Source organism: Poecilia reticulata, linkage group LG15 (genome assembly GCF_000633615.1).
Source record: "Poecilia reticulata strain Guanapo linkage group LG15, Guppy_female_1.0+MT, whole genome shotgun sequence".
Taxonomy (NCBI): Eukaryota; Metazoa; Chordata; class Actinopteri; order Cyprinodontiformes; family Poeciliidae; genus Poecilia; species Poecilia reticulata.
In genome coordinates, this window is record NC_024345.1 from 30,327,798 (window position 1) to 30,344,811 (window position 17,014).

Below are 17,014 nucleotides of genomic sequence, written 5' to 3' on the forward strand. Positions count from 1 at the left end.
TTACTGGTATCTACTGGTACTTACTGGTGTCTTTGGTAGCCTTGGTATATTTCTAGTTTCAAAGGATTTGAACCACCTTGTTGTTAAAATATGCGTAAAAGTCAAACTGCCTTGCTTGTCAAACTTGTACTTTAATATTTTCTCTTGAAAATAAAAGTCCAACTCTGACATTATTATTATTTCAACAGGAGATCCTGAGTTCTTCATCAAGTCGACCAATAACTGGAACCTACTTTTTAAGGAAAAAGTCTTTAAAATTAAACTGTTTTATTTTTTAATCTTCTTTCCGTCCCTAATCAGTTTGTCTCCATCAGACCATGTCCATGTCCCCTGAAGAGGACATGGACGCCGAAGCGCCTGCAGACAGAGCCCAGGGCAGAGCAGCATCTCGTCTTGATGTGAGGTTTCATCATCCCACTTTCTCCTGCAAAATCATTAAACTTTCATCTCTGGGATGAGACGTCACATTGTTTGAGAGACCAACCGTCCTCTGAGGACTGCGCCAAGGCTGAGACGTTTCATGAAGACCGCTTCCTGTGAGGGAGTGAAGGAACAAACCGGAGAACGGGCAAAACATCCTCATTAAGGAGATAGTCACTGTCTGCCCGTGTCCTCACAAATGTCCTGGAAATAAAACATCTAGCCACACTACAGAAATGTCTTCAGATTGTAGAAATGTCCTCATAAATGTCCTGTGTCCCTCCTGTCAGCCGATGAAGATGGTGTTGGTCCTGGTATTTGTGGACCTGGACCATAAATCAGGACGTCCATCAGGACACCGTCAGCTGGCGAGGACGGATGATCTGCAGAAAAACAACAGATCACATGACGCACTGCAGCAGCTGCTGGACAGATTATCCTGTCCCTGCTGGACAGAAAGATGAGGACAATGTCCAGCTGCTAGAAAACAATGCAGTCCCCCGCCCGTCCCCGTCCTGCACTGAGGCAGCTATGGGAGGAATGGAGGACACTCTGAGTCCTGCAGCTGCTTGTGTCTCTGACCTGGTTCACCAGAACCCAGCACAGACAATGGAGACATCACGGAGAGACAGGAAGCAGAGGACAGGAAGGACATGCAGAGACAAAGGTAGTAAACATGCGAGTCTTTAGCCAGAACCCTGGACCCGGGGGTTAAAGGTCACCCCCAGGATAAACAGCCATTTTGGCCAGGTGTCCCAGTAGCTCCCAGTTTAGATCACAGAGGAATCCCAGCTGCTGCAGGTTGGACCCTCTTCTGGATCGGAACCAACCTGAGGTCCAGAACTGACCCGGTACCGACCAGAACTGACTGAGCTCTGACCGCCCCGACACTGTTACCCGACACACCGTCACACCGCATCAAGCTGCTCTGGTGCCACTACGGCTCGGACCGTGACCCAGTCCCCCGTCTGTCGCACCAGTCAGGTTACCAAGCTATCAGGCTACAAGGCTATCAGGATACCAGGCTACAAGGCTGTTGGGCTACCAGGCTACAAATCTATCAGGCTATCTGGGTCCCGCCTCGCCCTCTGACCAGGGGGATGAAGTGTTTTGCCCAAGTGAAAAGGCAGACAGAGAGAGGGAATCAAACCGTCAACTGTCTGATTGATTGATGAACACCTACCACCCGACCCGACGGCGCTTATTGTTCTGGACCATAAGTCTGACCCGGCAGAACCACAGGTGGAGTCTATCGGGTCGGTTCTGGACATATTCAAGCTTTATTATTATAAAGTGGTATTCTGATTTAATAATTATATTAGTTGTGTTACCACCCCCGCGCCACTAGAGGCAGTAGCAGGCCCGGAAGAATGCGACTAAAGAGGAGATTTATAAGTAAACAGAAAACTACAGAATTTGTTATTTCTCCCACTTATTTATTTGTTTAATTTTGGCTGAAATGGCTCTCCACACAATGAAGGGGACAAAGGTTTTCATTTCTAATTGGACAGTCACACTTCACTTATAAAAATGTGAAAAAATATTGTGTGGTGTTAAACCACAGAAGAGGATAAACACATCCAACTGTGAGCTGCGCTGAAGTAAATAAAAGAGAGAAGTTCAGAAACATGCTGAGAGTGAAAATCCTTTTTAAAGGTGGAGATATATCACAGATTTCAAAAGAAAATAAAAACGAGAGAACGCAGATAAAATAGGAAATAGCGCCCCCTTCACTTCCGGAGTGCAATGGTCCCGTTTCCAAATAAGGTATGAGACTGACAGTGGTCCGTCCGCCCTTTTCTTTTTGCTGCAGCGAGGTGGACTTGTGTTAATCCGGAAGCTCCCCCGGTCTGTTAGCGGAGCTATGCTAATCCAAAAGCTCCAGTGCAAATATTAAAGTATGAGTATTCTGGATGAACTGAGTGGATAGATGAAGCTATAAGGTATACTTTCTCTCCTAAAAACAAATTTAAATGAGTTTCCGTGGCAATTATTAGTGGGAAAAGTGCAATATGTTTCTGTACTCACCTCCATTTACCACTGCTGGTGGCGCTTTGCATTGTGGGATATATTGCTGGCTCAGAAAGTCGTGTATTTTCAGACAGTTCGTTTTTTTCGTTTGAAATAAAAAATGAAAACATGAAAATAGACTCGTTTTTGCGTTTTCCGTTTATTAAACCAAAATCGGAAATCGGATTTTTGGCTCGGGTCCGTCAATTTCGATTTTCATTATTTCATTTTTGACAAGCGGTCTGATCCGGAAGTTATCTCTGCTCCGCACACTTTGTTTTTGTAAATGTAACCCAGCTGTATTTTATTTGTTTGTTCTGTGTTATTTGCTTTTCTGTATTGTTTTTACTGTATGGATTGTGTCCCTTTAAGAGCAAAGTACGACATCACTTTACGGCAGTGTTCCGACTGCAGTTACTAGGGGAACTCCCGGGCTTTGGGGTTTCAGAGCTGCTGCGGAGACATGCTAGGCTCTGCCTACCTTCTGCTTAACGCTTGAATTCTTTATGCCTGATATATGATGTTTTCCTGCTAGTGCATTATTGTGGCCGATATTGGGGAAAGGAACCCTGGGAAGGTGCTCCTGTGCCTGCGGAGGAAGAGAGAGAGGCTGCGGAGTTTCCTTGTCTCTGGACGTCGGCTGCCATCGTCATTCTGGGTCGCCATCCCAGCCAGGACAACCTCTTTCATCGATTCGTACGCATCAGACACACACACAAATATGGAGCTCTATATGAACTTTTTTTTTCTTTTTTGCTGGCCAGCATCTTTTAATTTTTTTTTTTTTTACCAAGGACCCTGAAAGGATTCTTTATGATCCAAATTTTTTTTTCTTTGTTGGTTTTCCAGGAAAACTGTATGACGAAGTGTTGAGACGAAGTTGGATGTGTTTCAGTCCAGTAACTTGTAATAAAACATAACTGGTTGATAGTAAACTGCTATCTGAATCCGAGTAAATTATGTTCTTTGGTTACATAAACTCGTCCAAATCGAGTTTAATTAATTACATGCCAAATCGGCATGTAATTAATTTGATCATGACACCTTCACACAGAAAGCCTTTAACTCCGACTTTGTTTCCTATATGAAGCTAATGGCTGATAAATGCAGCTCCCGATTCAGTAAATGGCTAAAGGGCCAGTCCGCCCAATTTTTACCAACCTTTAATCTCCTCTGGTTTAAAAAGACTCAAACCACGACTAGAACATTATGCCCGTCATTCAAACCCTTTAGTTTTTCCTTTTTGAATAGCATTAGCATACCAATTATAATCCGGTATGTCATGAACAAGCATGCAGAAAAGGTTATCCAAAATATAAAAAATTATCTATTTCTACCAGGTAGGAAATGTTTGAAATAATGTGCCAATTAGATTATTAAAAGCTTAACTAAATAAATGTTTGCCTACGGAAGAGGATTTGGCCCCTTATCCTCTTCTGTGGTTTAACACCACACAATATTTTTTTTCACATTTTTATAAGTGAAGTGTGACTGTTCAATTAGAAATGAAAACTTTTGTCCCCTTCATTATATGGAGAGCCATTTCAGCCAAAATTAAATAAATGGGAGAAATTTAAAAAAAATTAATTAAATAAATAAGTTTGTCATTTTAGTCCCATTTGTATTTGTTCATTTATACATGTATTTATTCACAATTAATTTAACCATTTTTATATTCCCAGTTTTATTTGTCCAATTTTAATTTTTCCCTTTTATGTTTACCCATTATTCATTTATCCCTTTATCTATTTACCCATTTTTTATTAATCTATTTTTCATTTAACCACTTCTCAATTTCCCCTTTTTATTAACCCAATTATTCATTTATTTATTTCTAATTTCTTTATTCTTTTTTAAGTTTTGAGGGGAAAATAGAATGTGATAAATAAGAAAATACTAAATGAATTTGGGAAATGGGAAAATACTTTTTTTCAAACAAATGTTAAATAAAAAATAGATAAAAGAAAAATGGGTAAATAAAAAAGGCATATATGAGAAATTGATTAATGAAACTGGGAAATAGAAAATTGGGTTAGTGGAAAAAGGAAATTGAAAAATGGTTAAATTTTGAAAATAGATTAATGAAAAATGGGTAAATAGATAAAAGGATAAATGAAAAATGGACAAATGAAAAATAGATAAATGAAAAAGTTAAATAGCGAAATTGATCATCTGAAAAATAAATGAAAAATTGGGTTAATGAAAAGGAAAATTGAAAATAGATTAATGAAAAATGGGTGAATGGATAAAGGGATAAATGAAAAAAAGATAAATGAAAAAGGGAAATTGAGAAATTGATCATATGAAAAATAAATAAATGAAAAATTGGGTTGATGAAAAAGGGGAATTAAAAATGGTTTAATGAAAAATGGGTAAACAAAAGGGAAAAATAAAAATTGGACAAATAAAAATATGAACATAAAATGGTTAAATTAATTGTGAATAAATAAATGTATAAATGAACAAATACAAATGGGACTAACCCTCCCGACCCCACCAAGGGACAAGGGTGTAAGAAAATGGATGGATGGATGGACAAATGGGACTAAAATGACAAACTTATTTAACTTATTTTTGTATTTATTTCACCCATTTATTTTATTTTGGCTGAAACGGTTTTCCATATCATGAGACTATTTACTTACAACTTATTGTTCTCAACTGACTAGACATAATGAACAACTTTTGAGTTGATACTTTCCATTATTTCTTATCTTTGGATTTATACGCAAGAAACATTAAAATAATTATTTCATATTTAATTTGTATCAACCTAGTCAGTGCTTTAAACTCAAATCTTACAAAATAAACAGGGACAAAATGTTTTCATAAAAATGTATTTATTACAATAACACACAAGCAGATATTCAGCCAATGTTTTTGGAAACATGACAAAATATTCCTATAATTTATGTAAATAAAAGATGAGGAAACAGTGAAGAAGACAATGTCAGGAGGAGGAAGAAGATCACTGGGAGATTCTGGGAAGCTGCATCCAAACATGGAGCTGAGGCCTCTCCTCCTGAACAGCTGCCTGTATGAAACAATAAAAAAATAATATTAAAAAAAGTTCACACTGCTCGTCAGAAGCCAATCAAAAGGAAGAATATATTTCACACATGCACACACACACACAAATAATATGAATTTACAAACTACAGAAAAATCAGAGCAAGGGGATATTAGTAACTGGTATTGGAAGAGAACACTGTGTCAATGTTTAGAAGATACTAACATCTTCAGCCGGTCCAAGCCTCCATGGGGCCCTAAGCCTCCATGGGGCCCTAAGCCAAATGTGGTTTTGCAATCAGCAGTCCGATCATTAGATCATTCACACACCTTCTATAAACTTATTGCATCTCTGACTGCTTATATTATATAGGATACATTTATTGGCCAACTGATCTATCAACCAGTTGATTTCTGGGTGCCGATTTCCTTAATTTTGGGGGATCGTGATCTGCTGATACTTACATGTGAAGCTGATCTTATCCCCTGATCTTATCTTCATCAGCAAAGGTTTATAAATCAGCCTCTGTCCTTCTGCTCTGCAGTCAGAGGTTTGACTGACAGACTCACCAGGTCAGGTCTGCATGTTTACAGTTAACAATATTCACCCCACTGTTGCAACTCAGTGACTTTCTTGCTTTATTTAGCAATGTTTCAGACAAAAAAAAATCATATCAGCCAAAATCAAAATCAGCAGGTCAGGCTTTTTCAAGATCGGTAACCAGGGATCGGCCAGAAAACTGCAATCGGTGCAGCCCTACACACATATTCATGACATGCTATGAATAAATTAATTTATCTTAAGTGTTACTCCAATAGCTAAAAATTTAATTTATACCAGGTGAGTCTTTCTCCCCTGAGAATGTGGACCGGTACCGGACTAATTCTGGGCCTTCAAATGATTTTAACAGAAGTTTCACATAACTTAGAAAAATAATGTTTGTTTTATCCACAAAATGCTTATTATGCTCAGCAGCAAACAGCAAATCCCAGCTACAGCTCAGAGCAGCTCATCCATGTAGCAGCCATGTAGCCTGACGTAGAAACATTTTGCTAGACGATGTCAAGCATTGAGAAGTTTTAATTGTTATCAAACGTTATCAAACGTGGCGTTTTGAAGCCAAAAATACCTCAGAAATATACAGAGCCACCATGAGAATCAACTAATTTACAGTTTAAGCTCAGTTTCACACAAACACAGAGACTCTAGCATGTTTCCTGTTGAACTGGACCGGTCCAGGTCGCTATCAAGCTAATTTCTATTAGCAGCTACACTAATCTTTACATTATATTACCAAGGCTCATTAAAACAAACCTTTATCCTTTTTCTAGTCTTCCTCTTTCTTTTCTCCCTCCCTGAAGTATAAGTCCTTTTTTGAGACATTGTTTTACTAACTTAATTTCTGACCGAAGCTTTGGACGTTTGGATACTCATTGCAGCTCGTTACCGGCTAAGCGTGCGGTACCTACTGCGGCCACCAGGGGTCCGCAAGAGCAATCTATTTTTCTTTTTATCCACAAAATAATAATTTCTACAAACATTATATCATATATATATTATTGTAAAAGCAAATCACTTCATAATTAAATTGTGTTTTGATATTATAACGACAGAAATGATTACTAAAAAAAATAAAAAAATCAGCTCCACTGAGGGGGCCCCTTAGTGGCCCTAAGTGGCTGCTTAGTTTGCTTTGCCTTGGGCCGGTCCTGACAGACAAGAACGCATATAATTATATTCATAACCAGTGGTTCTCTTCTGGTCCTGGTTCTGTAGCAGGTTGTCTCTCAGGACGAGTCGTCCTGGTTGCAGCGAGTCTGGACCCGTTGGGACGTCAGCAGGTTGAGGTCGGAGCCAGGAACAGAACGGTGCTTGCTCTGGTACCAGCGGCAAGTCTGATGTTGGAGTGATCGCCGTTTGTCTCTGAATCCAATCAACACCTGAACTCACCTGAGATGTGACATCTGATCTAACAACACACACGCTAGGAACCTGGCACCGCCAACACACACACGTCTTCTGAGAGAGAGAGAGTATTTTGCTGTGTTTGTAATACCTTGTGGGGTCCATTTTCCTGACAGATACGCTGTGGGGACCAACTGCTCTTTGTGGGACCAAAGCCTGGTCCCACAAGGGGAAACACTGTTTTTGGGTCGGGGATCAGATTTAGGACTAAGGTATGAATTGAGTTTTGGTTGGGGTTAGGATTAGGATAAGGTTTAGGCTGTAGAAATAAATGGAAGTCAATGGAAAGTCCCCACAAAGATAGCCACGCAAACGTGTGTCAATGTGTGTGTGTGTGTGTGTCGGGGTCGCACCCAGCAGAGGGGGAGTGTTTATTGGGCGAGCGTCGTCTCCTCATCGTTCGCTTCAGATTAAAGCAGACACCCTGAGGAGCAGCATGTGTCAGTTTCTCTGTGTGTGTCAGAGTGTGTGTTAATGTGTGTGTGTCAGAGTGTGTGTTCATGCATGTTAAACAGGGAGCAAACAATCTGGCCGGCGGCTGCAGATCCAGGAGGTTTTCACAGCAGCAGGAAGGAGAAATTCAGCTCAAGGTAAGAAGAGTTTCCTCTGCTACAGGTCCTGGTTCTGGTTGTGGATCTCTTTCTGGATCTGGTTCTGGACCCGGTCCCCTGGTTGTGGTTCTCGCTCTGGTTCTGAATCTGGTTCTAGATCTGGATCTGGTTCTGGATATGGATCTGAATATGGTTCTGGACCTGGTCCCCTGGTTCTGGTTTTCACTCTGTTTCTGGACCCAGCCCCCTGGTTCTGGACCTGGAAAGCTCCCCCTTGTCAGAGGCTGGTGGTCCTGCACCACAGGGGGCGCTGCAGGTCGTGTTTTAGGAGCAAAGGTCCTGATCGCAGCTCCAGTGTGTAGGAGGAAGTGGGTGAGGAGAGTTCAGCTCAGCTCTCTGATTGGTCATATTTGAGCATCATGTGAGCCGTTCTCTGCTCCGTCATTGGACAGCAGCCAGTAGAAACACCCGTAGGTCCCTGAGAAGCACATCAACAAGATGGAGACCCTTCATCATTCCTGAAGCTGCGGAGTAGCTCCGAAATTAATCAGCTGAGTTTGACCCTCCGGACCAGCAGAGGGCCTCGCAATATGGTTACCACAATATTTGCTGGTCTATTTTATGTATGTCACAAATGTCAATTTACAATTTAAAATATTTACACATACAATGAGCCTCAGTGAAAACATGTTTATTCTTAATTCTTTGGTGCAAAAAATTAATTGAAAATTGATTTATGCACTATTCAGATATTTCACAACGAGATATTAAGATACATGAAAAAACCTTATGAGCCTGATGGCCAGGCCATGAGAAAGGCTTACAGTATTCAGTTATACCGCATGAACTGATTAGTACATTAAGGTATCGCAAAACCTATTGCAAGGTAATGCAAAAGTTTTGTGAGGGAAGCCCATCTCCCCTAGAGGGCTCCGTACTTCCAGGTTCTGTTAATCTTTGATGGCTTGGATGAGAGTAGACTTCCGCTGGACTTCCACAAGGAGATCCTGACTGTTGCTACAGAGTCCAGCTCAGTGGATGTTCTGCTGACAAACCTCATCAGGGGGAAACTGCTTCTTTCTGCTCTCTGGATAACCACACAACCTGCAGCAGCCAATCAGGTCCCTCCTGAGTATGTTGGCATGGTGACAGAGGTCAGAGGGTTCACTGACCCACGGAAGGAGGAGTACTTCAGGAAAAGATTCAGAGATGAGCAGCAGGCCAGCAGGATCATCTCCCACATGAAGACATCACGAAGCCWCCACATCATGTGCCACATCCCAGTCTTCTGCTGGATCACTGCTACAGTTCTGGAGGATGTGTTGGAGACCAGACAGGGAGGAGAGCTGCCCAGAACCCTGACTGAGATGTACATTCACTTCCTGGTGGTTTAGACCAAAGTGAAGAAGGTCAAGTATGATGGAGGAGCTGAAAGCTTTTCTAGTGATGAACTTTGAACATGAACTGTCCAGTGTGAAAGAGGACCGTTCTGTTGAAGGGGGAACTTGTTTAGACACTCCAGGTTTTATGTCCTTAGTCATGTGACAGATTCTCTGCCCTCTGATTGGCCTGTGCTGCTGTGTGTGTGTTAACTGCAAAAGTGTTCGTCAGAGGCGTGATATGAAGTGAGGAGGAGTGAGTTCGTGGAGAGATGATGGAGAATGTTTGCTCTGACTCACTCTCCCCCTAACCAACCACCTGTTGCTTTCTCTCCAGCACACACTCCCCTCATTCTTCTCTCCCCAGAGCAAACACACTGAAAGAAAGGCTCTGTCTGTGTATGTGTGTGTGTGTATGTGTGTGTGTGCACGTGCGTTGTGGTATGTGAGCCACACTAATGCTGTCGGTAATCCAGGCATGTCCCTTCCTGTCTCTGCAGAGGCCGTGCGCTTCCCTGGAATCTCTGGAAAAGTGATCCGCTCCTTGTTTTCCTGCCTGACAGTCAACCGTGTGGGCACAGTGATCCGGACCTCCGTCACCACGGCAACAAGACTGAAGGAAACAGAGAGCGGGAAGAAGAGGAGGAGGAAGAAGAACAGGTAGGTCACATGACCTGATCAGGAAGTGGAGCGTCCTGGATCATCTCCAGTCCTGTCCTGCCAGTGCTCGATGTGTCCCTGGTGTGTAGAAGCAGTGACGCACCTAGCAGCTTCAGGACAATGTCCCTGGAGGACAGGAGGACTCCTGGTTTGGAGGAACATCCACTCCCTGCTGGATCAAAGGTTTGGTTGAGACAGAGGAGGAGGGTCCAGTTGATGGACAGACCTGTCCTTAACAGATTGTTGTCCATGTTGGGGGAAGGAGAAAAGAAGGTTGGACATTTGGAAAAGTTTGACGTGGAACGGCATGGGATGCAGGACTGGAACCCAAGACATGTCCCTCGGTCCGTCTGAAGTTCAGCTCACAGTGTCCTGCAGGACTGTCCCTCGCTGGCAGCTTAAGTTTCACCCGTTTGATGTGGGACGGTCCTCAGTGGCAGCTCAACTTCACACGCATTGCAGCGACACCTCCAACCTGCAGACATGTCTGGAAAAATCTCCTAGGCTCAGGGTCACTCCAGGACAGAAAGAGGACCTCACAGATCATCTCTGGGGTCTAATGTCTGCAGCTGGGTGTCGAGGGCCCAGCTGAACCAGGAGTAACACCAGGAGTCCAGCTGTTGGTCCAGAGGATCCTCGTGATGTTTTCTGGCCAAATTCTCGAGCTTCCAGTTTGGAAGGCCCAACTTCCCAACTTGATTAAACTATTTATGACACAATGAACACATGAAATCTAAGATGTCCGATATTATTTCCAGGTCCATGCACCAACTTCTGAGCTAAAAGAAACAGCTAGCATGCTATCACAACAAATAGCATGCTAATGCTGCATTCCATTTACATCAGGAATAATTCTAACTGTGCTGTAGTTGGTTCTGTCCTCACATGAGGACAGGTGGACTCACCTGGTCTCTGTCTCACTATGTCCTCCTCCTGTTGCAGGACGGCCTCTCGCTTCAGCCAACATGTTGGCGATCCGAGGTGCGGGCGTCCTGCTGATGCTGAGCTGCGTGTGCCTCATGCTCTTAGCCCCGCCCCTCTGTGCAGGTGAAGGTAGGTCACATGACCCAGGTACACCTGAGGTTCTGCTTCCTCTGAAGGTTCCTAAAGGCAGTGAGGGTCCAGGTCTGGACATGATCTGCAGACTCCTGCGGGAAATCAGAGCTTCCAAACAGGAAGTGTGGGCGTTAATGGAACAACCAGAAGGTTCTGTCCGATCATCAGTAATCCTGATCTGTTCTTGATCAGGAAGCGATGTTTATGAACAACATCCAACCTGATTAATTCACCTTGAAACCAAAAGGAAACACATTAATAATAATCTTTTCTAGTTCCAACAGGAATCCTTGAACTTCCTGTTTTAGTTCCCTTAATTGATTATCAAACTGATTTTCATGGACATGAAAAACGTTTTTCTTCCTGTAACTTCCTGGCTGCTCCCTCTGACTTCCTCCACGATGAAGATGGAAAGCTGCTCATCCTCACAGTGTTCCCATTTCTGGATTCACCAGTTTTCCTGAACCAGTTCCTGCTGTAAGGCCAGGGTTTGACCTCTGACCTTTGACAGGCGACGGGTCGCGTGGCGGACGGCTTGCTTTGCCCGCCAGTTGTTGTGCCAGCGATCGGGTTGGATTACCGAGACGTTCCTTGGAACAATCCAGCTCCATTCCGGCCGAAACCCGATCCAGCCGGCAGCTGCACTCCGAGGCCAGAGGTCAGAGGTCACGGTCTAAACACGGAGCAAACCTGTCATCAACCTCTGACAGAGTCCAACCAATCAGAGACACTACTGGAGAATCGGTTCTGAACCGGATCAGCAGCAGAACCAGGAAACAGTTCTGCTGCTGATTCCTGGTTCTGGTTCATACCAGAACCAGAGCGGTTCTGGTGTGGTTCTAGAACACATTTCCTTTAATTATTGAGGTAACAGGAAAGAATTCCCAGTGAATTTTCAAAATAAAATGCAGAGCCAGATTTTTCCTCTTGAGGAACAAACTTCCTGGACAAATCGAAAACGTTTCTGAATCTGCAGGGGTCTGAATAGTTTAGGACTGGAGGTGTGATCCGGTGGTTTCGGGCCACATTACCAACCGGCTGCTGGAAGCTTCCCAGCTTTTAAACGGGATGGAAACGTATTCACATGTCAGGGGCACAAAGAAACTTGGAAACTCCTGGAATGTCTTTATAATTCCTAAATAACATCCAGTGACTTCCTTGCTGTGCAGCTCAGAGATGTTACAGGGAAGGATTTCCTGGACCTTTATTATGAAAGGTCCAGGAAGCTTCCCGGTGGTTTCTTGTGAACTTCCGGCTGTTTCCCAGTTTCAGATTCCAGTCACTGATCAGCTGGAGAACTTTAATGTCTCAGGTTCTGCTAAACCTGGAACTGGAACCGTCCCAGATCAGAACTGGGTTCCCAGCAGACACTTTATTCTGACAGGATTTATCTACTTCCTGTTTTCCCACCATTTTGTCTGATTGGTGCCGTTCTCCCCACAGGAAGCAACTGCAGCTGCAACGCTACCAAAAGCCGCTGTGATGACTTTGGAGTCTGCAGGTAAGACGTCATCAGAACCAGCGGGTCAAAGGTTAAATCCCATTTCCACGGATACCGACCTGCTGAACGCCGCTGAGCCTGGTCAGATCTGGTCTCCAGGTGTAACAGGAAATCCTCCCTCAGTCTGGCTGCACCTTGTACACCAAACAGTTTACTGATGTTCACCAACTGCTTTTATTTTGAATGGTTCACAGTTTAAGTCAGTTCTTCCAGCTGGAAACTAGAGATCAGGCCGACCTCTGACCTGAACCTTCAGAGCAACATAGAGACGGTTAAAGAATGGGCTTTCTGTCAGCTGAAAAACATTTCCAGGATCCAGGATTAATGCCTCAGCATCAGAGAAACTCGTCATGTTTTTTAGGCTGCGGTGCAGAAACCACAGAAACGTTGACCTGTTTTCGTCTCCTTTCATGGTTAATTCCTCCATCTTTCCTTGAAACTTGCTGCCTGTTTCCAGGTGTGATCCGGGCTGGGACGGCGAGCTGTGCCAGCGCTGCGTGACGATGCCGGGCTGCGTGCACGGCTCCTGCCTGCAGCCGTGGCAGTGCGCGTGTCAGCCGGGCTGGGGCGGCCGATTCTGCGACAAAGGTCTCTGCGGCTGACCGACCCGTCGAAAACCCGTCAGTCTTGGTGTTTCTTGACGCCGCTGCCTGTTGTGTGTGTTTCCTGTCAGACCTCAGCGTGTGCTCCCAGCAGCCCTGCCTCAACGGCGCCACCTGTCTGATGGAGGACAGCGGAGACTTCCGCTGCTTGTGTCCAGACGGTTTCTATGGTCCGACCTGCCGGAAGAGGAAGGGGCCGTGTCTCCAGAGAAGGTGATCGGTAGCAACAGATCCAGAGTCTGAGGGTTAAAGCTAACGTTAGCATGTCTCATCTCTGTTGTGATATGACTTATTGATGATCCAACGTATTTTATGGTAGTTCATTTAAAGTTCCTGGACTTTAACTCCCATCTGGTTCTGGTTCCAGGTCCCCGTGTAAAAATGGCGGCCTGTGTGAGGACGCTGACGGCTTTGCGGCGGAGCTGGTGTGCCGCTGCCTCGCTGGATTCACGGGGCGAAGCTGTGAGACAGACATCGATGACTGCTTGATGGGGCCGTGTGCCAGAGGAGCTACCTGTGTGGATGGAGTGAACCGGTTCTCCTGCCTCTGCCCGGTCGGGATCTCGGGCCGGTTCTGCACGGTCAACATGGATGACTGCGCCAGCCAACCCTGCCAAAATGGCGGCCGCTGCCTCGACCGCGCCGGAGGCTTCCGCTGCCTCTGCCAGCCGGGATTCACCGGAACCACCTGTGAAACGCCGCCGAGCCCCGCCAACGCCAGCCCGCCGGTCTGGACCACGCGGGCCCGGGACACTGGTCACCATGACAACAGGAAGGTAAAGGTGACGGTGAAGGAGCGCGGCGCCGGTGGACTGTCGGACCTGCAGCTCATCGTTGTCTTGGTTCTGACGAGCGTGTCTGTAGGCGTGGTGGCGCTGACCGCCGCTCTGGTCCTGCACGCCCCCTGCCAACGCCGTGGCCACGCCCCCTGCCAACGCCGTGGCCACGCCCCCTGCTGGTTGTCCCCATCGCCGCGCAGCAGGCGGGAGCCCAGCGACCAGCCGGAGCATCGGATCAGCTTCCTGAATGCAGCAGAACCACAGAAAAAGAAACTCAACATAGAGGTTGTTTGAAGAGGTCAGAGGTCACAGATCCATCTGCACTATGACATCATAGGTTGATCAGATGGTTTGCAGCATGGAACTAAACCTGACTGGATCAGAACTCGCTCTCAGGAAGGCGTTACCATGACGACCGTTCTTCAACAGGAACTTTTCTCTGAATGGATCCGGATCGGGTCGGGGTGGTGAACTGAGTCAGGTGGAAGTTCTGGTTCCTAGAACTGAGTTTGGACCGACTCCCCCTATGTTTTTACTCTGAGACCGGAACCGGCTGCAAACCAAACTGTTATGTAAATAATGTAAGATATTCTATTTATTGCTTCTTGTACAGATTTTATTTGACCCGACTGACCCCGGTGGCCCAGCAGGGGGCGCCGATCGTCAAGCATCAACAGCAGTAGTCTGAGTTCAATGTTTTTTATTCACTTATAAATGTCACCATTTCAAACTAAATAGTTACAAAGCCAAATATCGTTAGTTTACAAAACTTGCTAACTAAACCTTTAAACTTTAGAAGTGAAATGACAACATGGTGAAAATACAACTGAAGAATGAGCTCGTTTTCCTCTGACCGGCTGAATGACGGCGGTCCAGCAGTCATCAGAACTTTGTTCTGAACGAAACCAGAACCGATTCAGGCTGCCTTCAATAAATCTGTTTCACTCTGTTCTGGTTCTGGACCTGCTGAGCAGAAATGACCAATCAGAGCCGTCCTTACCAAGCTGTACACTGTTTTTATTGTGACATCATCGTCAGCAAGCCCCGCCCCCTCCCCAGACCCACCAATCAGGTCAGAGCAGACGAACATTCAGTCCAGGAAGTGACAACACTAGCAGGAAGTGGGCGTGGTCATATCTCAGCTTCAGCCAATAGGCTCTCACCTACTCCTGATGTCAGCATGACCGTGGGTGGACTGGAGTCTGTGGGGTCAAAGGTCATTCAGACTTTAGAACCAGGTTTCTGGGTTCAGACCACCAGGTCCAGTCCGGTTCCTTTCAGCCGGGTCAACGGTACCAAAAACCCACAGAACCATAAACCAGAGGGAGAACTGGAGCTAACTGGTTCTGGTTCCCCCCGTCTGAACCGGGTCTGGCCCATCAGAACCCACAGAAGTGTTTGGTTCCATCTCGGACCCGGACTGAACCGGGTCTGGAGGTCAGAAGAACTGTCAGATCCATCAGAACCTCTTTTAAGGGTAAAATTAGCTCCTTCCTCTTAATTAAATGTTAAATATATTTAAATGACTGAATTATAGAGAATCAGTTTTAACACATTATTCATTCAAATTTTAGCCTGACTGGAACCAGAACCAGAACCCGGACCTGAGTAGAACCACAGAATAATAATAATAAATACAAATTGAATATTAATGTGTTGACACAGCATAATGCTGCCAGAACTGGAGCCGATTAACACCAGACAGAACACTAAACTCCTACGATCCAGAGAACATGTAAACACCACAGAGGACGGCTGGTTCTGGTCCGGGTCCATCCGGACCGCTTTCAGCCCTTACTGCTGTGGGGGAGCCAGGGGAGGGGCTTCTCTCTGATTGGCTGCAGGGCGCTGCTGGGGGCGTGGCCTGGCGGAGGGGGCGGGGCCTCCCGGCCGTCCTCCTCCCCTTCAGCCAGCAGGTCGCTGATCTGCTGCTGCAGCTCCGGACTCACTTCGTTCTCGGCCAGAACCAGAACCCGAAGGCAGGTGGGGTAGTTCTCTACCATGTCCAGGAACACCTGCAGAACCAGAACCAGAACCAGAACCGGTGCTGTCAGCCTGCTGAGGAAGAGGAGGAAGAATATGGTGAGAAGCTGCAGCTGCTGACCTGCGCCGACTGGTTGGTCAGTCCAGTTCCCTCCAGGTCCAGAACCTCCAGGGTTCTACTAGACGCCACGGCAACCGCTAGCATGGCCGCAATGTGGTCCCCTGCAGACAGAACTGATCAGAACCAGACCCAGACCAGGTTCTGGTTCCGGATCTGGTTCCTTACCCAGTGGGTTGTAGTCCAGGTTGAGGACCCGGAGCTGGGAGCTGTGAGCCACTGCCACGGAGAACCGGGCCCAGGCCTTGGTTGTGATCCGCGGGTTGGCGCTGAGCGTCAGCTCTCTGAGTCCTGGAGGGGCAGACCGGACCAAACCGGTTCTGGTTAGCAACTGGTTGGTTAAAGGTTCGTAACTGGTAAACATTTGGGTGATCAGGCTGCTTAGTAACGGCTGAATAAGGGGTTAGTTACAGGTTGGTTAATAGTTAATTATTAAAAGGTTAATAACTGGATAATCAATAACAGGTTAAGCTTTAACAGCTGTAGCATTCAGATGTTGGAAGGAAAGCAAAATCTTCCTGTAATCTGATTGGTCATTGATCTTCTAAATGATCTGGATCACCTGGTGTCACCTGGACTCCAGGTGTGTCATCATCAGCAGGAGGATGTGGTGCGTTCAGGGCCCCTCTGGAGCCGGAGCCTCAGTCCTACCTGACTTGGCTCCGTCCGGCGGCAGCATCCCGCAGATCAGCGCCAGCGCCGCGTCCCCCAGCAGGCAGTCGCCCAGGTCCAGGCAGACCAGCGCCGGGTGGGCGGCCAGCGCCGGGTTCAGGGCCTCCAGGCCGGCATCCAGCAGCGGGCTGCCGTGGAGGCTGGAGGGGGGCGGCACAAGCCGTCACTGACCAATCAGGCCGCCCGGCCCGGCCAATCAGGAGGCGGCTACTCACAACAGCGTCTGCAGGGAGCGGTTGGCCGCCAAGGCGTCCGCCAGGTGGCGCGCGCGGCCGATGCTGGAGACCACGCCCAGGTTGAGGTTGAGC

General features: G+C 46.1%; 2 protein-coding genes across 2 annotated transcripts; one reads left to right on the forward strand and one right to left on the reverse strand.

Annotated features, from left to right (window-relative positions):
- Window positions 1-8,479: 8,479 nt before the first annotated feature.
- On the forward strand, window positions 8,480-14,932 carry dlk2 (delta-like 2 homolog (Drosophila)). The gene is made up of 6 exons (XM_017309168.1): window positions 8,480-9,995; window positions 10,938-11,048; window positions 12,495-12,552; window positions 13,010-13,140; window positions 13,226-13,367; window positions 13,522-14,932. Exons 2-6 carry the CDS (start codon window positions 10,961-10,963, stop codon window positions 14,225-14,227), a joined length of 1,125 nt encoding a protein of 374 aa, XP_017164657.1. The 5' UTR covers window positions 8,480-9,995; window positions 10,938-10,960; the 3' UTR covers window positions 14,228-14,932.
- Window positions 14,617-17,013, reverse strand: lrrc73 (leucine rich repeat containing 73; the record flags this gene model as incomplete). The annotated part of the gene is made up of 6 exons (XM_017308837.1): window positions 14,617-15,135; window positions 15,732-15,948; window positions 16,038-16,138; window positions 16,203-16,325; window positions 16,686-16,846; window positions 16,922-17,013. Coding segments are annotated over 6 exons (765 nt in total), but the record flags the coding sequence as incomplete, so codon positions are not given.
- Between the last annotated feature and the right edge of the window lies 1 nt (window position 17,014).

Excerpts from the sequence above, each read along its gene's own strand:
- dlk2 (XM_017309168.1), top strand. The coding sequence starts at position 10,961 with ATGTTGGCGATCCGAGGTGCGGGCGTCCTGCTGATGCTGAGCTGCGTG. Across the intron at positions 11,049-12,494 it reads GCCCCTCTGTGCAGGTGAAG|GAAGCAACTGCAGCTGCAAC; the intron begins GTAGGTCACATG and ends TTCTCCCCACAG. Across the intron at positions 13,141-13,225 it reads CGGCCGATTCTGCGACAAAG|ACCTCAGCGTGTGCTCCCAG; the intron begins GTCTCTGCGGCT and ends GTTTCCTGTCAG.